This window comes from Cercospora beticola, chromosome 1 (genome assembly GCF_033473495.1).
Source record: "Cercospora beticola chromosome 1, complete sequence".
NCBI classification, from domain to species: Eukaryota; Fungi; Ascomycota; class Dothideomycetes; order Mycosphaerellales; family Mycosphaerellaceae; genus Cercospora; species Cercospora beticola.
Genome location: NC_088935.1, coordinates 4,588,697 through 4,611,038, shown reverse-complemented (window position 1 = coordinate 4,611,038; position 22,342 = coordinate 4,588,697). Strand labels below are relative to the sequence as shown.

At 54.2% G+C, this 22,342-nt stretch overlaps 8 protein-coding genes across 8 annotated transcripts; 6 read left to right on the top strand and 2 right to left on the bottom strand.

Moving 5' to 3' along the window:
- Positions 1-321: 321 nt before the first annotated feature.
- Positions 322-5,133, top strand: RHO25_001844 (uncharacterized protein; the record flags this gene model as incomplete). Its single annotated transcript, XM_023594445.2, has 1 exon — positions 322-5,133. The coding sequence occupies one exon, from the start codon at positions 322-324 to the stop codon at positions 5,131-5,133; it is 4,812 nt and encodes a 1,603-aa protein (XP_023459652.1).
- A 951-nt stretch (positions 5,134-6,084) lies between these two features.
- RHO25_001843 (uncharacterized protein) lies at positions 6,085-7,537 on the bottom strand (the record flags this gene model as incomplete). Its single annotated transcript, XM_023594443.2, has 3 exons — positions 6,085-7,123; positions 7,175-7,329; positions 7,523-7,537. 3 exons carry the CDS (start codon positions 7,535-7,537, stop codon positions 6,085-6,087), a joined length of 1,209 nt encoding a protein of 402 aa, XP_023459650.1.
- A 424-nt stretch (positions 7,538-7,961) lies between these two features.
- RHO25_001842 (uncharacterized protein) lies at positions 7,962-8,471 on the top strand (the record flags this gene model as incomplete). Its single annotated transcript, XM_023594442.2, has 1 exon — positions 7,962-8,471. The coding sequence occupies one exon, from the start codon at positions 7,962-7,964 to the stop codon at positions 8,469-8,471; it is 510 nt and encodes a 169-aa protein (XP_023460226.1).
- A 292-nt stretch (positions 8,472-8,763) lies between these two features.
- RHO25_001841 (uncharacterized protein) lies at positions 8,764-9,652 on the top strand (the record flags this gene model as incomplete). The annotated part of the gene is made up of 2 exons (XM_023594441.2): positions 8,764-9,085; positions 9,147-9,652. 2 exons carry the CDS (start codon positions 8,764-8,766, stop codon positions 9,650-9,652), a joined length of 828 nt encoding a protein of 275 aa, XP_023459648.2.
- A 392-nt stretch (positions 9,653-10,044) lies between these two features.
- Positions 10,045-11,955, top strand: RHO25_001840 (uncharacterized protein; the record flags this gene model as incomplete). Its single annotated transcript, XM_023594440.2, has 1 exon — positions 10,045-11,955. The coding sequence occupies one exon, from the start codon at positions 10,045-10,047 to the stop codon at positions 11,953-11,955; it is 1,911 nt and encodes a 636-aa protein (XP_023459649.1).
- A 282-nt stretch (positions 11,956-12,237) lies between these two features.
- RHO25_001839 (uncharacterized protein) lies at positions 12,238-13,191 on the top strand (the record flags this gene model as incomplete). The annotated part of the gene is made up of 3 exons (XM_023594439.2): positions 12,238-12,294; positions 12,375-13,100; positions 13,156-13,191. The coding sequence occupies 3 exons, from the start codon at positions 12,238-12,240 to the stop codon at positions 13,189-13,191; spliced, it is 819 nt and encodes a 272-aa protein (XP_023459196.1).
- Positions 13,192-13,943: 752 nt separating this feature from the next.
- Positions 13,944-20,618, top strand: RHO25_001838 (uncharacterized protein; the record flags this gene model as incomplete). The annotated part of the gene is made up of 1 exon (XM_023594438.2): positions 13,944-20,618. One exon carries the CDS (start codon positions 13,944-13,946, stop codon positions 20,616-20,618), a length of 6,675 nt encoding a protein of 2,224 aa, XP_023459195.1.
- A 287-nt stretch (positions 20,619-20,905) lies between these two features.
- Positions 20,906-22,325, bottom strand: RHO25_001837 (uncharacterized protein; the record flags this gene model as incomplete). The annotated part of the gene is made up of 6 exons (XM_023594437.2): positions 20,906-21,321; positions 21,374-21,540; positions 21,596-21,749; positions 21,860-22,117; positions 22,188-22,209; positions 22,272-22,325. 6 exons carry the CDS (start codon positions 22,323-22,325, stop codon positions 20,906-20,908), a joined length of 1,071 nt encoding a protein of 356 aa, XP_023459194.1.
- Between the last annotated feature and the right edge of the window lie 17 nt (positions 22,326-22,342).

Below are 22,342 nucleotides of genomic sequence, written 5' to 3'. Positions count from 1 at the left end.
CGGTTGCGCCTGTTATCATCAGGCCGATGCTGTTCAACCGGGAAGGAAAGCATCGAGGCAGGAGTAGGAAGTGGACACAGACATAGACACAGACGAAGGAAACAAGCTTTCACGCTCCGAGCCTCCCGTAGTGTCCGCGGCAGGGAGCAGGGATGTCTCGTGCATCTGCATTGCAGATCGAGCGCGGGATGGAAGGTGTGTGAACAACGACGCCAACATTAACACCTCCTTACGCGTGGATGAGTCTTGCATCTTGCATGGCATGGCAACGGGCATAGCAAATTATATTGCATTGCATTACCGGAAAGGACGCATTGAGCTATGAAAACCACCAAGCCGACCGCTGCGTCGGCCAGTGCCAACAAAACGGCAGCACCGTCATCCTCGTCTTCGACCACCACACCCTCAGCACGCAGCAGAACGAGTGCTACCGCCTCCACCGCCGCCTCTACCACGCGATCCAGTGCGCGCCCTTCTCTCGGCACGTCCTCCAGCTCCACGTCGACCGCCCGCCGGAGCACTGCCTCGTCGACAACTACCGCACCCTCATCGTCTGCAACTTCCCGCTCCGCTGCAACGCCAGCAAGGCGAACGACAACTTCTACACCTACAGCCAAGCGGCCTACCAGTAGTTTAGCTACAAGGCCGACTGCCTCATCCTCGGCCAGCGCCTCTACTTCCCGCTCATCGACCACGAAGCCTCGCTCCACGCCACTCTCGACCAAGAGTCCGCGCACCTCCACTGTCCCTCCCAGCAGCAGCCCTGCCAGTAGTCGAGCTTCCGTACGGCCTGTGTCGCGCGACACGATTCCGGAGGAGACCGCGTCCGGCGCGCAGTCCGCCCGTTCGGACGCTCCCACCAAAAGCGACGGAGAGAGTGAGGACCACGTTGGCGTCACAGACGATGACAATGCACCAGAGCCAGGGCTGCAGGCTTCTTCGCCTCGCAAGCTCGAAATTCGCTCCTTGAGATCGCAGGCTGTCTCTGACGCCGAGGTTGAGCGTCGCCCTGCGAAGCTGCTCGTACGCCATGCCCGCGCTCAGTCCGAAGATGTTGGAAGACCAAACACGGCGCCTGTGCCCAAGCTCTCTGAACGTGAGCAAGGAATGCGAGAGATGGAGGTTATGCAAAGCTTTTTGCGCGAGACCGTTGCCCGGGATGCCCTTTCTGCCGAGATTAAGGACCTTCAGGCAGAAATTGGACGCCTAGAGCAGCAGAATCGGCAGCTCAAAGACAAGTCCACGGCCGAGACCGGGCAGCCCAAGTCTGATTCCTCCGCACAGCGGGCTGCGCACGAAGCTGAGCTCGATGCCGTACGCCAGGCTCACAGAGCAGAAATAGAGTCACAGCGACAGAAATTAAATTCCGAGATCGAGACTTTGCGGACAGACTTGGAGAGCCATCGACGGCGGTCGTCCCGACTGGAGGGTGTTGAGGTCAAGATTGAGGCGGTGGAAGAAGCACTACGAGAGAGCAAAGAGCGAGCCTCGCAGAACGAGCAAGAACTACAGCAAGAGCTGATTGAGAAACTTCAAGACCGCGACTCGCTGGCCAAGGTTGTAGAAGAACTGAAGCAGGAGATCGATCGTTGCCAAATGAAGCTGGACGAGGACAGTCAAGCGCAAGTGCAGAAAGATGCCGAGGCGCAAACGACGTTGGAGCAGCTTCGCCGAGAACTAGAGGAGGAACGACAGCGCAGTGAAGCAGCCGCAGACAAGGCTGAAAAACTTTCGGCTGAGCTGGCAGAGAATCAAGAACGCTTTCACAACGAGATGAAGGAGTTGCAAGAACGGGCAGACCAGCAGACTGAAGAGCTTCGAGCGGCGGCAGCAGAAGCAGAGCAAGCTAGCAAGAGGTTGCGAGATGAGCTAGCGATCTTCCGTGCCGACGATGAGGCAACTGCGGAGCGGCATGCTTCTGCCCTGGAGAGCTCCGCGAAAACCATAGAAGCACTGCAAGCCGATATGAAGAGTTTAGAGGAGCAGCATGCAGTACAGCTGAAGGCTCACCTTGATCGTGTTGGCGAAGCTAGTGCAGAGAAAGATGATCTCCAAAGTGAGCTCGATCAACTCAAAAAGTTGCGTGAGCATGATGACGGACAGAGTCGCGAAACAACGGCAAAGCAAGAGGAACTTGTCAAAGGTCTACGCAAGCAGATAGAGGAGCTGACGGGTTCTGCCGACAGTGGGCGGGACGTTACGGATCGATTGCAATCACAGGTGCTGGAATTGCAACAGCTAAATGAGGATCTCAAGCTACAGCACAAGGAAGAGGTTGGCCGACTGCAGTCCGACATTCAGCGTCTCAATACCAGTGTCGAAGAGTCCACCCGTGCTCAAGTTGAGCGAGAACAGCGCATAGAGCAGCAAGATAAGGAGTCCACCACGGCTATGGAGAGTCTGCAGAGCAAGGTTATTGAGCTGCAGCAACAACTTGAAAACGTCAAAAATGGCAATGAGGCGAGCAAGGAAGAGCTGGTAACCGCTAGATCGCAGCATGTCGAGGAATTGCGACTCGCAAAAGATGCCATCGAGAAGGAGGCTCGCGCAGAACTTGAGAGCAAAGAGAAGGAGCTCAATGAAGTGATTGCGAGTCTGCAAGCCAAACATGAGGAACAGCAGCACAATGCTGATGACGCCAATAGTATGGCTACAGCAGAAGTCTCCACACTGAAGGCGACCATCGAACAATTGCAGAATGCAGTGCAAGTCTCGCAGCATGATGCGGAGGATGCACGGAGCGAGCGTAATCGATTGGCTCGCCAAGTTAGCGAGCAGGAGAGGCTGGAAACGCAGCTCAAGACGACTGAACAGGAGCTGGCTAAAGCAAAGACTCAAGTTGACGAGCAAGAGGTATTGCAAACACAGCTCAAGGCGGCTCAGAATGAGCTGCCTGAGAGTAAGGCTCCGGCTAGCGAGCTAGGAGAGTTGCAGACGCGGCTCAAGACGACTGAAAATGAACTGTCTGAAACAAAGGCTCAAGCGAACGAGCAAGAGGCGTTGCAGACACGGCTTGAGACGACTGAAAAGGAGTTGGCCGAAAGTAAGGCTCGGGTCAGCGAGCAGGAATCGTTGGAAACAAAGCTTAGGGCAACAGAGAAAGAACTCGCCGAGACCAAGACTCGGCTAGATGATCATGAGACCTTGCAAACACAGCTCAAGACAATTGAGCAGGAACTTGCCGAGGCCAGAGCTCAGCTCAGTGACCACGATGCTCTGCAAACACAGCTCAAAGCGATCGAGCAGGAACTTGCCGAGAGTAGGGCTCGAGGTGATGACAAGGAGGCAACGCAAATACAGCTCAAGGCGATTGAGCAAGAACTTGCCGAAACTAAGGCTCAGGTCGCCGAGCAGGAAGCGTTGCAAACTCAGCTTAAGGCAACTGAAGAGGAGCTGGCCGAGATCAAGGTCACGCTTGGCACCCAGGAAGCGATACAGACCCAGCTCAAGGCGACGGAACAGGAGCTGGCCGAGACTAAGGCGGCTCAGGCCCTTGAGCAGGAGGCGTTGCAGGCGCAGCTCAGGACGACTGAACAGGAGTTAGCCGAGAGCAAGGCTCGGATCAGCGAGCTCTCGACTGCTGTGTCAGACATTGAAGCGCTCAAAGTCGCTGCCGAGCAATCGCTGACTGCCATTCGTACAGAGCTGGCTACTGCTGAGGCGACGCTCGCACGCGTCAGACAAGAAAGCGCAGACAAAGAAGCAGATGTGGCCAAGGAGCTGGAAAAAGTCAAGCAAGATCATCACGCTCAGATCCAAGAAAAGGAGACTGCGCATGAAGCAGCTGTGAAGCAGCTTCAGTCAGACTCGGCGTCAGGTGTTAGTGCCGAAAAGCACGATGCTCTTAAACAGGAGAAACTTCGTCTCGAAGAGAAGCTTGGCGAGATGACTTTGCAGCACAATCGAGAGCTCGAAGAAGAATCGCAAAGGCATGATGATGCATATCGCGAGCTTCAAGCGAGTTATAGGCAGCTTCAGGAGAATCAACAGCGCTCGGTTGAGCAAGAGAGCGAGAAAGTCGCACTTGTTCGCCGGGATCTCCAGTCAATCATCAACACCCTGCGACAAGAGCATGACCAAGCAATGGCAGACCTGTACCGCATCGAGGAACAGTCCAAACAGTCTGAGATGGTGCGACATGGTCTACAGAAGTCACTCGCAGAGTTCAAGGCTGAACACGAGAGGGCAATGTCAGAAATGGCAGAAGTACACGCTCAGAGAATGCTGGAGGCAGAAGCTGCTCACATGGCGAAGATGATTGATGCGGAAGCAGCAGCGGCGACCAACAGGGAAGCATCTCTGAAGGACCAGCATGAACAAGCCCTGCGACGACTGAATCATGAACACATGCAAAGAGTGCAAGACATGGTCGAAGAGCATGCAACTCGTGTAGCTCAAGTGGAGGCTGCAGCGATCAGAGAAGCAGGGATGGCAGCCGAAGAGCAAGCGCGGCAGCACCAGGAAGCCTTTGAGGCGCTGCAGAAACAGCATGCAGCTGCGATCGAAGAAGCCAGAGCTGCAGCTGAGCAACAGGCTCGTGAGCATGAAGCCGCCATTGCCGCCATTCGGGCTGAACACGCGGAGACGACGCGACAACAAGGCAGCCCAGACCGCTCTGGCGTGGCGCAGGACCAACAACATCCTGATGTGCATCCGTCTGCTCCGTCATCCGAAGGCAGTGAAGAAGAATGGGATTCTTCAAGCATTTCTCATACCCCTTACGAAGCGCATTGGACCCCTGCCCAGGAGATCGAACGCCTCCAAGAGGACAACACGAATCTACGACTCGCGCTTCAGAGCGCACGAGACGATCTGGAGCTTGCGAAGCGGAACAACATAGGAGCAGTAACAGCATCTCACATTGGCGAGCGTGAAGAGCCCTCGGACAACCCGTTCCGGTCTCCCACCACGACCGTCAATGACGAAAGTTTCTCCCAGTTCAGTGACGGCAACACACTCGACGACGACGCCGTTCCCGTCAGCAATCTTGAAGGCACATTGGAAAGTCTTCGCATCCAGACAGAGCAACTTCTCGAAATCAATGAGGACTTTATTGCAGAGCAGCATCGCTGGAGTAGCAGACTGGGCTTGGGAATAGGCACCCGTGGTCCGCAGTTGGGAGCTGTGTCGTAGGAATTTCATATGACATTGGTAATTGAGGTTGCAATCAATAGAGGTGACTGACTGGTCGCATGAGAGCTGATATTTGTGAATGACGCATGCAAATTGGGTAATCGGCATTTGTAATTTGAAGCATTGTAGAAACATTGATACCCCTATGACAATTTTATGCTTGAAACCAGAATGACTTGCAAACAAAATGACTCGCAATCTTAAAAACCTCAGAAGAGCTTCCGCATCGACTGGCAGGGCGGACTTTGTACAGCATTTGTGGTGCGTTGTAGGCAACTCTCGTTCACATCACGCTCTGAGAGTTCAGTCAGTTCATCCCACTCCTCATACTCAAGAATCTTCCGTATCACGTACGCATGGAATGATACAGCACTGGCAATCATCTCCGCACCAGCATGGTACTTTGACAGGTCGAGTCGTTGTCTTTACGGCGGTCGAAGAACCAGAACTTGTTGATGGAGGCATGGTTGCAGTAGTCTTGTGGGGTAAGTGGGCCGGTATTGATCAGAGTCTCAAGATTCTTGAATTGCAGTAGGGCTGAGGCTTATGCTGAAATGTGATGTCGATGCTGTGGTTCTCGGTTCCAAGTGCTGTTTGGATATGTAGTTGAGTTCGTGGGCTGGTGCTGGTGCTGGTGCCACTGGCAGGCAAGCAGGACAGGGCAGGCTGGGATGGAAGTTTTACACGTCATCACGCACGAGCCACATCACATGCATGCTCAGCCACGTGACGTGTGCAAACATAGCCACGCGCCTTGCGGGTGTGCAATTCTTGGGAGGTGATGCTACCTAGTACGTTCAATTTGAATTTTTTTTATTTGCCCTAGGGCTAATGATGGGCTCATGGTGTGGCACGAGAAAATGAGAATCATGGAAAATTCATGAGAAGTTTGGCTGGCTCCAACGCACTACTATTCCAAACGCCTCTACTCGCAAGCAGCCAGTGAAATACTCAGACTTCCCTCCATGTCATCCCTGAGGGCTCCTGGAAGGGTGTATGCACAGCATTCGAGTCACCAAACGGATTGTCATCATCTTCGCTCTCGTCCTCGAGATTAGACGCTGCTGAGGACTTAGAACCGCTTGCCGGTACTAGTGGTGGCATGGGAATATTTGCTGGTGGTCTCGGTGGCTTCGCCGGAGCCTGCTCAGATAACGAGAGTCCTGCCAATTGCTGCTGCGTACTCGTGCCAGCCGAGCCGCCCACAGCTTCCCACGCATCGCTGTCACTGTCATCATCGATACTGCGATCCATGATTTCGTATGCCGTCAGAGCCTTGACAAGCTCATCGTTGGCATTGACGAGACTGCCGATCCATTCGTCGGATTCGACGTGCTGGATGTAGTATAAGATCTTACGCCTGAGTGCTTTGCAGGTCTGGAAGCGTTTGACGACCTCGGCATTCTCGGAGATGCGCTCGTTTTCGCGGTTGATCAATTGTAGCCCATTCAACAAATTGGTTGACGCGATTGAAGACTGGGCAATGGCATTAGTCATGCCCTCCTTCTCTTTGCCGAGGTTGAACGGCTTGTGCGAACCTCCCTTCTTCTCTTTGAAGAGCTTGGAGGATAGACTCGATGATGTTGGCGTGAGAGTCACTGGTCGAGATGGAGTGGCTTGCGGCGGCTTCTGATACGAGTTGGAGCGAGAACGCGACTCTGGCTCATCGAACGGAGACTCAGCAGGCTGTGAATCGTTCAACACTTTCTGACGTGCTGCGGCTGGGCGCTGAGTCTTTGGAAGCTCTTTGTAGAGAGTAGCGATCCGTTCAAGGCCAGATGTGTTCTTGTAAGCATTCGCCCATTGCGAGAAGAGCACTTTGCATTTTTGGCGAACATGAGGATCGACAGTCTCATCGCGTGCCATTAATCGAAGTCGTTCGAGTAGTGGCTCGTCAGCGAAAGCGCGCTGGAACCTTCCACCTGCATTTTGTATAAGCCCGTCGAGGATGACAAGGGCTCTAATCTGACGATGAGGATTGCCGTATTTGCTATAACAGCAAGTCAGCCACACATACCGTTCGCTAGCCAATCTCGCTTACAGCTTCTTGCGTAATGCCCTCGCGGCTTCAGTGGGCCCGGCAGATTGAATGCGAATCACCTCAATAAGCTCCACGATACCGCTGACATCGTCTTCTTCATATTGCTCGCTTGTAAGGCGATCGACTTGTACAGTGATGGCCGAGTATGGCTTGCGCTGGGAGCATTTGACGTTAGCTCGCGTCATGCAGCGGCTGTACAGCAACGCCTCGTGACAAGATAATGCTGATATGGCGGGGGATCATTCACGATCTCGCGTCAAATGTTGGCTAACGACATAACGAGTACGTGATTGTTGACTTGAATCAACGAGACTCATCACCAGCAGCCTGAAGGCAAGGAGCACTCACCGAGCCGCTGAACATGGCTGCCTCGTGCCCTGTCCTGCTCGTTTGCAGTTGCGGGGTTGCCGCGACTCACTCTGCAAGTCAGTCGGTTCGGTCTCGTTCGATTCGTCCCGGTGGGTAGCGTTGCGAGCGACGGAGCCTGTTGTCTACAGATGCGAGTAGTTGGGCGGAGTGGACCAGCATATACCGTGACGTTTGTCCTCTGTGAATGCGTGCTGGACTAGCTCCAGCGAATGGTGGTGGTGTGCGAGGTCGCAGCCAGCAATCTCCCCGGGGTTTTGCCGAGCACGACTTCACGTCTTCCCGCAACGCGTGCACCTACACTTGTCACACGACCACTAAGCACACTCGCAGCATTACCTGGTGCATCTGCTCACACCACTTTTGAGCCTGCTGGAAGTCCGCAGGACGTGGCGTCGAAGCCACATGTGCAAGCACCAGGATGGCAGGCTTCACTGCAATCAACACGTCGGGAACAGCAGTGCCAGAAGTGACAGAGTGCAACTCCAAAGGGCAGCCGGTTTCTCTCACTCAGAACAGCCATGTTGACACATTCACGGCCGTCTGTGACTATCTGGGTCTCGGCTCAGCCGGCCACCAGACAACGCCCGCCTTTGCAGCTGGTGTGCAAAAATGCTCTTCAACAAGCAAGAAACGCCCCGCTGCTAATGCCGGCAAGCGGCGATCGAAGCGTCGCAAACCCAGTAATATCAGCGATAATGGCCACGAAGTCCATAAAATCGCTTCCCACGGCTCAGCAGAGACCTTCCAGCCGGCTGCACAGGAGCATCTGCCGGCTGAAAATCCGACAGATCCCGGCCGCCAAACACAAAAGGTGAGAGACGTTGACCGCGATCCGGTATCTTCGAGTATCGTGCAACCTAGACAGTCTCTGCATGAGTACCTGGCGTTCACTCCGCCAGTGACAACAATGGATGCGCACTTCATTTGATTCTGGAACATCTCGTGACACCATAAGTCGTCCGCTGTACCAGAGCGTGCAATCCGAACAATATCAAGAAGTTTCGAGCAATTTATCGACTACACAGCTAGCCTCAGCCTTTCGCTCGCATATTGATCCTCATATTGAGGCAACAGGTACGACCGGGTCCAGTCCGCCTCAGAAGTCAAGAATTGCTCGTCCCGTCCAGCGGCCATCGAGGAAGGCTAAGGAAGATGCACTGAACAAAATTGCTGGCATGCCCCGCAAGGCTGCAGATGTTTCAATGAGGGCTCCGACCACCATGCCCGAGGTAACTGCCACTCAAGACTCATTTTCATTCGATGCGGAGGCAGCTTGGAGTGCCCAGGACGTGATAAACAGCAACGCGCATGAATCATCAACTTCCGTGATACCTTCGACAACGCTACAGCATAGCGGGGCGATGGAAGAACCGCAGCTCATGTCCGAGGACGAATTCGAAGATACCATAGAGTTTGACGAAGATGCGGAGCGTCGAGCGCAGACACCGACTGCGCGGAGCTACAAACAGAACATTCGCGAAGTGGACGAACACGAGACCTACGACGGGGCACTGCTCTCCGACGCTGAGCGGCAGTTCCTGGGTAAGCCAATCATGGTGCACGACCTCTTCTTTGCAGCCTACTGACCGCATTCCCGTCATAGATCAGCACAGGCCTACTTCTGCCTCAGAACAACGCAAAGCCATTGTGAGACAGCCATTCCCGCAAGCGGTCCTAGATCGGTCCCCTATTACTGGCACCTCTCGTGCAACAGTATTGCGCACTTGTTTCAGGCTGGGAGAAGCACTCAATGTGGGACACCAAGCCGTGCGCATGAACATCGACGTTACGATTGAGCTATATGCTCGCGTCACGTCGTCCTGGCGAGAGGAGCCATCCGGCAGAAAGCAGCATTTCGTGTTCGCCGACCTGTTCCACGGCAAATCGCCACAGCTCGAGGGCGTCTTTGAGCTTCACAGTCAAGCCATTTTATGGAACACTGACTCCGAAACTTTTCTCGATGCCGTAGGGTCGAGCACAATGTGCCGAGCCATTGGCAAGATGAAGCGAGATGCGGATCGAAAGTGGAGGCTCGAAATCCGCAGTATCTGGGAAGCAAGTTGGGAGGATGTAGATTGGGCTGCAGGTATCGCAGACGCTTCAGCATAGCAGAGGCGGTAAAGCGCATCACAAGACATGTTTGCTCATTAGCTCAGGTATCCAGCGAATGCGGATTGATGAACGAGTGTGAAAGTCTGCAGCTATTCCCTTCATCAGTCATGTAATCGCTGAGCATTGGTTGCTAGTTAGTGTGGTCGCGATGTCCAATGGCGAACAACCGGAGTGCGGTCCGCCACGGCGCCCCACCTGACGTAAAGGACGGTAGCGAGCCAGGACCAGGGTGAAGCTGGAGCTCTTGAGCGAACTGTCACCCGCTCCCTCTCATCTTGTCTGCTGGGCGTGACCATGAAGCGCGTGTGTGTGTTCATACTTCGACATTTCGCCCCGTGACGGCCCTGCTTCGCGATACGATCCGCATCGCGGTCACATGGCAGGAGAGGATGAGCACTTTGCATCGCAAGTCGCAGGAGATGGGTGCCGCAGGCGAGCCCTTCGACGACACAACAGACAACCATGACAAGGCCGAGCTCACCACTGCCACCGAGAGGAGCGACCATGATCGCAACGCTGCCAGTGATGCATCCACGCCCACGCTGCCGAGCACACCGCGCCGCCCCGATCTCCTCTCGCGCTTGACGCTGCAACTTCCGCCATCCGCACCTGCTGTCTCCGTCCCACTGACTCCTGCCATTCCGAGGCATTCGCGCGGCATGGACTTCAGCCGCGCTTCGACGACGCTGCACCATTCGACTCTGGCCGAGAGCGACGCGGACTCTTCTCCCATCATCTCGCACAAGGGCATGCCGATTCCGGCGCGTCGCCTATCCTCGAGTGCCATGGCTGTCGACTCGCTGAACATGGGCAGCGGTGGAGCCATGCCGTGGGGCTCTTTGGCGCTGGGTCACGAAAAGAGCACAGTGAGTAGCTCGGTGGGCAGCACCAATCTCATGGCTTCGGAGAGCGAGACCTCGAGCAGTGATGATGACGCGAGTATGGGAGGAGATGATATCGAGGATCCGGTGTTCTCGACGCCCCAAGTACACAAGCTGCAGAATTCGTGTGCCCCGACGCCTTTTCAACAGTCTACCCAAGCGCCGTCAACCCCGACTGCCTCCACATGGGGCACCGGGAGCCATTTCTCACCTGCCCAAGCATCCTTGCTGAAGACTATTCGGAGGACGAGGTTACACAAAAGCAGCAAAGGAAGGAGCAGGAAGAGCTCTAGCAGTGCGAGTGGAAGTGGCTACAGCTCGGTGGCTTCACCTAGAACTACGTCGCCCCCTCCCATGAGAAGTATTGAGACTGCGGGCGGAGGCTACTTCGCTATGGCCAATGCTGCGCGTAGTCGACGCGAGAGCTTGGCTATGGGTACGGACAGCCTCCACCTTTCAAGCGGCAACGACAGCGGTGACGAGGCAAATGCTTCGGCAACTTCAACGCCAGGCGTGGTGCGACGCCCGGTAGTGCGGCGTGGCAATCTGCTACCCAAAACCAAAGGCTTCGCTCGGATTCGCGCCGCGCTGATCGAAGAGGCTGCACCGGTGGATGCAGAATCGAGACGAGAAGCTGAGACGATTCGCCAGGTACGGGAACGCGACAACAGTGTCACAGACTTTGAGTCGCACGACCGCCCTCAAAGTTCCACCGCAGCATCATCGCCGAACCTGCTCCCCGCCGTGCCCGAGTCGGCGCAAGAAGACTTTGGCCGCGACCTGGATGGTGACTCTGGTGTCAGTCGTGGTCTGGGCTTGGGCACAAACTTTTCTGATCATGCGACTCGCAACAGCGGTGGGCTTGAGTACTGGAATCGGTTCGACTCGTCGGCACGGACCCCTCCGCCTGCTACTTTTGGTCGACAGAGCAGCAGTGCCGTCTCTGACACCAACATGGACTCACCATTTGGAGACTTCACCATGTGGCGGCGGCCACGAGCACGATCTTCGGCTTCTGATGCATCTGAAGCCATCATGTCCAATGGTGCAGGGGCTGTGCTGAGCGACGATATGCATCTGCAGAAATTCAAGAAGCGACCACGCGAGGACGACTTCGACATCGGTACCATCAAGAGGCGCGCTGTGTCTCCAGGAATGAGCACTGCACAGAATAGTCCTGTGCTCACGAACTCGCCGTCGTCGCGCGATACGCACGGAGGGGGCTGGGGTCAGCCGCCGGAAAGGCTGCACAAAGCACCTTCGAATGGTAGCGACGCGGGTTCGCAGGCTCCCCCAACCCGAGCTGGTAGCGGAGGCAGTATAAGTGGGGGAGCGAACATGGTGAGCCAGGGCAAGAAGTTGGGGTTGCAGCCAATGGCGGATACCAGAGACGAGCTGATGAAAATGAGCATTGAATAGCTTTGGGGTGATTTTGTGATTGTTTGAATTTAGCGATGGCGCTGCGGGTAGGATGCATATACAGCGAACTTCAAAAGCACGCGTGACAGGTTCGAAGTAGGTTGGTTCACATACTTGAGGAATACAATACATGAGCTCCAGCGAGCCTGCCTCTAGTTACTCCCTTCACGTCATTTCACCAGTCGCGCCAAGCATTCAAGCGGGCACCTTGCCGATGCTGGCTTCATCACTCCGTGCGCTCAATACCGCCGCAGCAACTCCACAGTCACGACCAACTACAACATGTCCAGCAAAGAGGCCACTGTGGCCGCTTTTATAGCATCGGCCCCGCCAGGAGAGGTTGGTAGGCGCCAGCCCGCATTCAACTTGCGACACATGACATTGATGGGCGATGAGCTGACCTGCGACGCGTTGTACAGCTCGCCAACGTGGTCAATGATATCAAAGTGCTGGCCGGAGATGAGCCCTCAATCCTGCGATCACTGGATCCCGCGTTCGCTCAATACAACGAGGAGCAATATACAACACTGAAACTGCCAGGCAGCGGGGACCAGGTCCTCCTCAGTGCATACAACTCCCTCGGAGACAACCGCTACTTTGATAGTGCCTCCCAAACTTCGTTCGCCGTCGACCACGCTACACAGAAAGCGTCCGATGCCCAGCCTCACACCGTCGAGTCCGCTCACGCCGACCTGATTACATCGCTGCACAAGGCGTTCGCCGCTGCTGCAGCCGAGCACTTTCCCTCGTATGCGGTAGGCGTGTATCCCGCCGAGAACGACAGTGCAATCGCATTGTTACTGGTTGCGAACAAGTACAGCCCACAGAACTTTTGGAATGGGCGCTGGCGCAGCACCTACATCTACAACCCCTCATCGGGATCGTTGAGCGGCTCAGTCAAGGCCGACGTACATTACTACGAAGACGGCAATGTCCGCATGTCCACATCGAAGAAGAGCGAGCTCAATGTCGCATCGGGCAATTCAGACCAGATCGTGCGCGAGGTAGCCAAGGCGGAGAACAAGTTCCAGGAAGATCTCAATCGCTCCTTCACGACGCTTGCCGAAGGCAGCTTTAAGGGACTGAGACGCCAATTGCCTGTCACAAGGCAGCGGGTTGAGTGGGAGAAGATTGGAGGCTATCGGGTATGCACCTCTCGCGGATGAACACGCATTTGAATGATCGCTGACTGCCAAATAGCTTGGCCAAGACATTGGAGGCGGACGGTCGAGATGAGCGCCTTCATGCGCATTGCTTGCCAAGGGCTCTGATCAAGTCTCGCCGCTCGCGTTCTTGAAGGCCTTCGGCGTCTATGATCATGGCTACTGTGCGACTCGCTGGCTCAGGTGAATCTTCGCCCTCTGTATGCGTCGGTGATTGCAGCTGCAGCCCACAAACTCGTTCTCGGGCGAGACGATCTTGAGGATCGCATCAAAGGTCCTGATAGTCTTGCCAGTCTACAACACTCCCAATGAGCTGTTGGCTCGATGCCCATACATAGTTCTCTGGATCACTTGATAGACCGTGCAACGATGTGAAACGACAACGATCACCTCAGCCTCAGCCACGACCACTGTTCACAAGCTGGCCGGCTCTCTGCAGCGCGGACCCACATCCGCGCGGAGAGGCGCGTGTTTAGCTGCAGGGCCAAACTTAGACTGACCCCCATGGCGTCGCGCTGGAGGACGTTGGGAGTGTCCAGCAAGTTGCAACAGCACACCCACGTCTTATCGCACCGCGCATCGCCTTCACGATTTACGCTGCCCGCCTGCCGGAACTTACGTACCTACAGCGCAGCAACAGCGACGCGCCACCTGTCTCGCCGCTGCTCCAGACACAGCTCCACCGTCCAACGAACGATTCGCATGCTTCGTATTATTCCTTAAACCGACCATCGCTCTGTTACTCCAGCCTCGATCGTACAGCCAGCCCTCATGACGCTCGGGAAGGGCTCATAACAGCGGCGAGGAGGAGGAGCGCAAGCCTTCATGGACGCCGATGATGCGAAGCACCGCAGGAACCAGTCGGCCAGCACTGCCATACCACTGCGAGATCTCGGCCGGGAAGGTGCCCCAACACGTGCAGATGGATTGGCGCGCGAGGAGCCCCATCGCCGCACCCTCAGCGATAGAGGCCGCGATCTGTTCAGGCGTCTAAGCAATGCACCACAATACACGCCAATGCCTCAACAGCTGCCCCGCGCGCCCTCATCCCCCATTGCCTTCGTTACCACTCCTTCGGGCTTGCACCAGCGCGTTCCCGATGACGACGACGAGCAACATCCTATATCACCCCTTGCCGACCGGGGTGCATTCCAGTCGGCCATTGGCTTCGCCGGCCTCTCATTCACTCCGCGCTCCGACCACCATCATGAGGGCGATAGTTCCAGCGATTGGGATTCGGATGGCTCAGATGGACCCACGCGCACGCCTCAACGTGCTTCCCGGGCGACACTAGATACACTTCCTCCATTGCGCACACCAGCGAGCAGCAAGAGCAAGAGCAACATAGCACCCGTTGAGCTAGATGACGGGCCGGCATTTGTGTCTCCTGGAGGCGCAGATGACAACGACGACACACTACCATTGACAGATTCGATACGGCTACAGCCATTGTCTGCTGGCAAATTGAGCACGCCCAGTCGTGATGGCAACCGGAGCACATCTGGCGTGAGCGGGCTGAGTGCCCGTTTCTCGCCCAGTCGAGGGGACAGTCGATCGCGGAGCGGATCAAGACTAGGCGACGACCTAGCGAATGCAGAACAGGGCTCGAGGCTTTCCAGTCGTCACTCCACGTCTCTGAGTGCAAATGCTGAGTCACCACTGGCACGGACAGGAACTATGCTGCGCAAAATGTCTCAAAGAGTAGTCAATTTGAGTAACGAGGCCGAGGTGCTCGACCGAGATCGTACTCCACCTCGACGCTCATTCGTGCAGGAACGAACTATTCCAGAGTCTGAAGAAACGCCAGGACTCACTCTAGATGGAGCTGCATCGTCCAAATCGGAACCCAATGAAAAATCCAAGGAGCCCACGTCCACTGTCAATGTTGAAATGCCAGAACTACCCAGAATTGACCGGAATCCTCTGCGAGGAAAGTCGCTGGGCGCTTTCTCGCCTGAGAGCAGGATACGGCGTGGGCTGCTCGAATTTCTGGTGCATCCATTTGTCGAGCCGTTCATACTATTACTCATTGTCACTCAGACGATCATCCTGGCTGTTGACGCGGCACCTAATGTCTACACGGAACCACGCCCAACGACATGGGGCAACAACTGGACAGACTGGTTACTCTTTGCTATCTTCGTGGTTTACACTTTGGAAATCGTTGTCAAGGTGATCGTTTCCGGATTTATATTCAACCCCGTGGAGTACAGTACCATCGATCGAAGCGTTGGAGTCAGGACAGCACTCAAGAAGAAAGCCGATGCCCTATTTACGCTTCACAGAAGCTCTTCCAAAGCAGGGTCCCGGGAGAACGCGCTGCATGCGTACCGTGCCCCTGCTCCCGATTCACTTTTGCGGTCTTTCACCACTCAGAATTTTGACGACATACCAGGGGGCTCAAGACAAGCTCAGAAGAAGCGCTTGGCTCACCGAGCGTTTTTACGCCATTCATTCAATCGCTTAGATTTTGTGGCTGTTGTCTCCTTCTGGATCAGCTTCGTTCTGGGATCTGCCGGCGCAGAGTACCAGTATCAGGTCTACGTTTTCCGTATGATGAGCTGTTTGCGGATCCTCCGTTTACTAGGTATCACAAGCGGCACATCTGTCATCCTTCGCAGCTTGAAAAGGGCGATGCCCACACTCTTGAACGTTGCCTTCTTGATAGGGTTCTTCTGGTTGCTCTTTTCCATCGTTGGCGTGCAGAGTTTCAAGTCAAGCCTCCGCAGAACGTGCGTCTTCGATGGTAGCCTCGCATATCCTCCCCTCGAAGGACCGGAAAGCAACAACACCCAAAACCAGCCGCCGCCCGCAGGTAACTTTCAATTCTGTGGTGGGTGGTTGGCACAAAACGGTTCCAAGATGCCATGGCTAAAAGAGGATGGCTCTTGGGGCGCTTCGAAGCATAAAGGTTTTCTGTGTCCGATAGGCTCATTCTGTGTTGAGGGCGACAATCCGTACAACGGCACGATTGGGTTTGACAACATCCTCTATTCAGCGGAGCTCGTCTTCGTGATCATGACTTCCAACACCTTCACCGATACAATGTACTACCTCACGGACTCAGATTACTTAGCCGCAGCGCTCTTCTACGCACTTGGAATCATCATCTTGACCTTCTGGCTCATCTCGCTACTGATTGCAGTCATCACCTCTTCGTTCCAGGTCATACGGGAAGAAAGCAAGACCAGCGCATTCATGAACGCGATCGACCCAGCGGAAGCTTTGTCGGAGACGGAACCGGCAGACTCGGACAACCGTAGAGCTGGCGTAAAGCGCGTCACAGGCATCAAGCGGGCCTACGAGAAGACCTACTGGTTTTGGGTCATTGTAATCGCATTTGATCTGGTCGTACAAAGCTTGCGCACAGATACCATGGGCCGTTTCACGAAGCACCTCATTAGCAACACTGAGCTTGGTATAACCTTATTGCTCATATTCGAAATCGCGTTTCGTTTCGCGTCCGACTGGAGGGACTTTCGGCACCATCGCCGGAACTGGTTCGATCTGTTTTTGGCAATAATGACTGGCATTATCCAGTTGCCGCCGATCAAGCACTCTGGCGATCCGTACGCGTGGCTTACGGTCTTCCAGATTTTGCGCATATATCGCGTTGTTCTAGCAGTCCAACTCACAAGAGACCTGATTCTGCTGGTGCTGCGACACGTCTCGGGTGTATTGAATCTGATCTTGTTCGTGTTTCTGCTTACGTTTCTGGCGGCGATATTTGCATCCCAGCTATTCCGAGGTCAGCTCCCCATACTGGATGGCGAGGGTAACTACATTGAGGTGACCTTCGCCACCATCTTCAATTCGTTCCTGGGCATGTACCAAGTATTGTCATCGGAGAATTGGACCGATATCATGTACAATGTGGGCAGGTTTGATGCACAATACGGCACGGCATGGATCGCATCCATATTCTTCATTATATGGTTCTGTCTCGCGAACTTTGTCGTGCTCAACATGTTTATTGCTGTCATTCAGGAGAACTTCGATGTCTCTGAAGACCAGAAGCGAATGCAGCAAGTTCGAATGTTTCTGCAGCGGAAAGAGCTTGGAAGTGACGGAGGCGGCACGCTCTCACTGGCAACCATTTTCAAGTTCGGCCAAATGAAGCGCCAAGATCCCCTGGATTTTGGCTCAGCTGCAACTGAGATGTTGCTCAAGGATGCAGTAGTCAAGGACTTTTTGGACGAAATCCAGCAGGAAGAGAAGGATTTTCGTCGTGCACCTACGGCTGGTCTGACCTCAGCGTCGACTCTCAACCTCATTCGACAACCGGCTGGCTGGGCTTCCAAGTTCGAGGAATGGTTCGACAAGCATGTCTGGAATAGACAACCCAATCCTTTCTACGCGCGAATTCAGTTGACCAGACCGCACGAGGAACTCAACCCGCGTCAATTGGCGGAAGAAGTCGTCGCGGCGGCTGAGCGGCGAAAAATCTCTCAGCGCGAATATCTTCGACAGCACCCCAACTACAACACCACACTTTACATGTTTACTCCAGAGAACCCACTGCGTAAACTGTGCATGCGAATTGTTGGTCCAGGGCGGGGCCAGCGTATCCAGGGTGTACAGCCAAATCCCACAGTCTGGTATGCCTTCTCAGCATTCATCTATGCCGCCATTGTCGGTATGGTCTTGCTAGCGTGTGTGACAACTCCACTGTACCAGCTGGAGTATTTCAAAACGCACCCCAACATCAGCGATCGATACAATTGGTTCATCTGGACTGACATTGGCTTTGCTGGGCTCTTTACGGTCGAAGCTATCATCAAGGTCATAGCGGATGGCTTTCTCTGGAGTCCAAATGCGTACTTCCGCAGCTCGTGGGGATTTATCGATGGTATTGTTCTGATCACGCTCTGGATCAATGTGCTCACTTCCCTGTACAGCCCTGGTAGTGGATCGCGCGCTGTGGGGGCATTCAAGGCACTGCGAGCACTCCGACTTCTCAATGTCAGCGACAGTGCACGCGACACATTCCATTCCGTGATTGTCCTTGGCGGCTGGAAAGTGTTGAGTGCAGCATTCGTCTCGCTGAGTTTGCTCATTCCATTCGCCATATATGGTCTCAACCTTTTTGCCGGAAAGATGGCCTGGTGCAACGACTGGCAGCAGTATGATGTTCACAACTTGACCGATTGCGTCGGCGAATCGGTCTTCTCGCCAATCGGGTACGACATGATCATGCCCAGAAGGGTTGCAAATGTGAACTTTTCGTACGATTTCGACTCCTTTGGCGACGCACTATTCATTCTTTTTCAAGTCGTATCGCAAGAGGGCTGGGTGGACTTGATGTGGAGTGCGCAGTCGATCACTGGAGTTTTCACACAGCCTGCTTGGTTCTCACAGCAGGGCAATGCAGTCTACTTTGTCCTCTTCAATTTGTTAGGAGCCGTGTTCGTGCTGACCTTGTTTGTGTCGGTCTTTATGCGCAACTATACCGAACAGACAGGGGTCGCATTTCTGACAGTTGAGCAACGCTCTTGGTTGGAGCTCCGAAAATTGCTGCGGCAAGTCGCGCCATCGAAGCGTCCAAATCGACAGAAGCAGCGACAGAGCTGGCAAGAATGGTGCTACCGGCAAGCTGTTACCAAAAAGGGCAAATGGCAACGTACCATAACCGGAATACTCATCGCTCATCTGGCTTTACTGTGCATGGAATGGTACCCGGAACCTTGGGCTTGGACTGTCGGCCGATTGCTCCTTTTCTTCATTTTCACCCTGTTCTACATCGCAAATATCTTTGTCCGTCTGGTTGGATTGTCGTGGACACGATTCAGGAAAAGCGCCTGGGATGTCTACTCATTGATCGTAGTGAGTGCAACCTTTGCAACGGCCATACTGGTTTTCGGCAACTTGCACAGCAACATCTACTCGCAGACACATAAGCTGTGCCTGGTGGCTGTAGCTCTCATGCTCATTCCTCGTAATAATCAGCTGGACCAACTTTTCAAGACTGCGGCAGCTAGTTTCAGCGCCATTGCGAATTTACTGGCGACATGGTTTGTGCTTTTCCTGGTCTACGCTATTGCATTCACCCAGACCTTTGGACTGACGCGCTTTGGGGAGAATGAAACGGGCAACATCAATTTCCGCACAGTGCCAAAAGCTCTCATCCTGCTGTTCAGAATCAGCGTGGGAGAAGGATGGAATCAACTGATGATGGACTTCGCAAACATTCGTCCACCATATTGCACCTTGGCAGACGACTACTTCAAGACCGACTGCGGCAGCAAGCAGTGGGCCTACGCGCTGTTTGTTTCGTGGAACATCATCAGCATGTACATCTTCGTCAATTTGTTCATTTCGCTGATATATGAGAGCTTCTCGTACGTATATCAGCGAAGCAGTGGCCTGTCCATCATCAGTCGGGAAGAAATTCGGCGCTTCAAGCAGGCATGGGCGGAGTACGATCCAAATGGTTCCGGCTACATCACCAAAGAACAGTTCCCTCGGTTCCTGGGGGAGTTATCCGGCATATTCGAGATGCGTATTTACGATGGTGACTTCACAGTCAAGTCATTGATAGACGATTGCAGGGTGGCTTCTCATAGAGCCTCGCAGCTAACCCTCGACGGCGAAGGGTCTAATCGTGGTGTCAAGATTGACATTGACAAACTGAACCGCCGACTGGCCGAATTGCCGGTGCACGAGATCCGCAACCGGAGAAGAAGGATGAACACTTTTTACGAAGAAGTGCTGGTTTCCGCAGACCCCGATCGAGGCATTGCATTCAACGCGCTATTGATGGTTTTGGCACACTACAAAGTGATCAACGACAGCAAAAGTCTCAAACTGGAAGAATTTTTGCGCCGACGTGCGCGTTTGCAACGTGTGGAGGAGGCTGTCAACCGCAATATCGTGATGGGCTTTTTCGACACACTGTATTGGTCCCGCAGATTTAGAAGGAGAATTGATGCCAAGAAGTCCGCGCGCATGACGGCGGTACCATCATTCGGTGTACCAGAGATCTTGGTGGAGGATGAAACAGAACACGAAGCGAAACAGAGCAGAAAGGTAGAGATACCGGCACTCAGCATCACGCCGGTCGATCCTGAACCGGACGACTCATTGAGGTCGTACGACGCAGAAAGTGGACCTTCTGGCGCGAGAGGGCGTTCAAGCAGTGGTGCTCTGCCGCAACTGGATCTGGCGCGACGCTCGTCAATTCAATTGACGCCGACATCGTCGCCGATACGAGAAGAATTCCATCTGAGTCCAGAGGCACGATCAACTCACCGGCCAACGGCGAGCAGCAGCAGCATCCAGCCCGATTGGCACTTTGCTGCGGCCTTCGAAGGAGGGCGGAACTCCCATTCCCCTCCGGCAAGCCCGGGAGAGCCCCCTGACCCATCGCGAAGTCGAGCCAACAGTGCCGTCAGCGAGAGTTTCTCCGAGAGTGCATGGGGTCAGAGTATGCGTAGGAGTTACACGCAAAAGGCGAGAGGGAGTGGATCGAAGGACCGCAGTAGCGGGGGAAGGGATGCTTAGTTTTGGCGAGTCACGGCTTTGTTATGACAGGTGCAAAGCGTCGCGGTCCAGACACTTCGCTAGCTGGTTTATGATAGATGGAAGGGTGGCCTTTTGGGGGCCTTTTGAGTCGCACCGGGATTTTATGATCGACTGCATAGCGATGGCGTTGAACTAGGTGTATAGAGAGATACCAAATGCCATGTCCATGAATTTACTTGCTTGCCAAAATTACAAACAATTTGAGCATTGGACTTTGAAGCACTTGCGTCGCATGATTCCAATTCTATATATGGAAGCACATCTGGTTATGTACGCGCATATTCCTCCGCATCTATCATATCCCCTCTTCGTTGAGCTAGATATATTCTCCCACTTTCATACACACCAAGGTATAACCCACTGCCAACCATCGTCCAAACACCACGTAAGGCACCACCTCGAAATAAGCCTTTGATGCCTTCTTGCTGAATGACTTCTCGAGCGATTGTGATACTCGATTTGTTTCCTGGTTTTGCTATGTTCTTCACGGCTTCCAGAGGACTTTTCTTGACGGCTTCGACAGTTTTGCCAGTGGCGTCTACGAGAGCGTTTTTTGCTTGTTTGACGCTTTCTGTTGGAGTTGGAGCGGATTTTTCCTGAGGATTGTCGATTGCTGAGAGCATGAGACGGGTTTTCACGACGTCTACTGGAGTTGTGATTACTGCGGCGATGCTTCCGCCCGCTGTGAGTTGTGTTATTGCTTGGTTCTGGAAAATGGTACGGTCTTCACTTACCGCCTGCGCTGACAGCAGTAATCATGCCGCTCTCGAACAACGTATGCGTTCTGATGCCACGCTCATCTCGATAGCGACGAATTTGCTCCTTGATCTTCTCGAACATGGGAAATTGCATCGCAGTGAAGGGGAGGTTGCGTCCGGCCAGCGCAGTGTAGCCACGCCATCTGAAGAGCGCTTGTTAGTAGAGGATGAGGAATTAGGAATGTGTGATCTACTCACAACGCGAGGGGATTGGATCGGAAGCGTTTAATAGTCTGCAGAGTCGCATTGACACGCGGGCGATCTGTACGTGAGTTGTCGACCATTTGGGCATTTTGCTTGATGACTTCGGCGGGTGTCAGGATGGCGCAAGAGACCAGCTCCGCGGTGCCAGCTGTGAAGTGTTAGCATCTCTCACAGCTCACGGTATGCATGTGTGTCATTGGTCATTGCCCAGGCATTGGCGAGGTAACTAGTAGGCTTGCTGAGAACTGCCTCACTTACATGCGGCCGCGTGCACAAGAGCAGCAGGGACGTAGGTTCCAGACCCCTCGCCGTTGCCATTGCCTCGTTGGTTGGCGGTCGTCAGGATCGACTTGATGCCTTCGTAGGTAGTGAAGAAGGCTCCGGACGAAGGCAGAGTGGCGATTATGACGCTTCCCACGCCTTGATAGACGCCTCTGTACAGCTTGCCATTGTTTTGATACAGGCGCGCGTAGTCGGGACTTTGGAGACGAGTCTTTATTGTATCGAGGGGGTATACTGTGACAGGGCGCGTAAATTAGAGGAGAGTCGTGTATATGGCTGCTGTGGATGACTTGTAGATGCATACCGACTAGATCAACACTGAAGGCCTGCAGGAACGAAAAGTCAGCGGGATGACGGGACGATCAAATGGACATAGGAAAGAACGAACGGCAAAGGCACCAGCGATCCAGATGTCGGCATTGGTGTTGTTGTTGCTCGACATCCCATCCACCTCGTCGT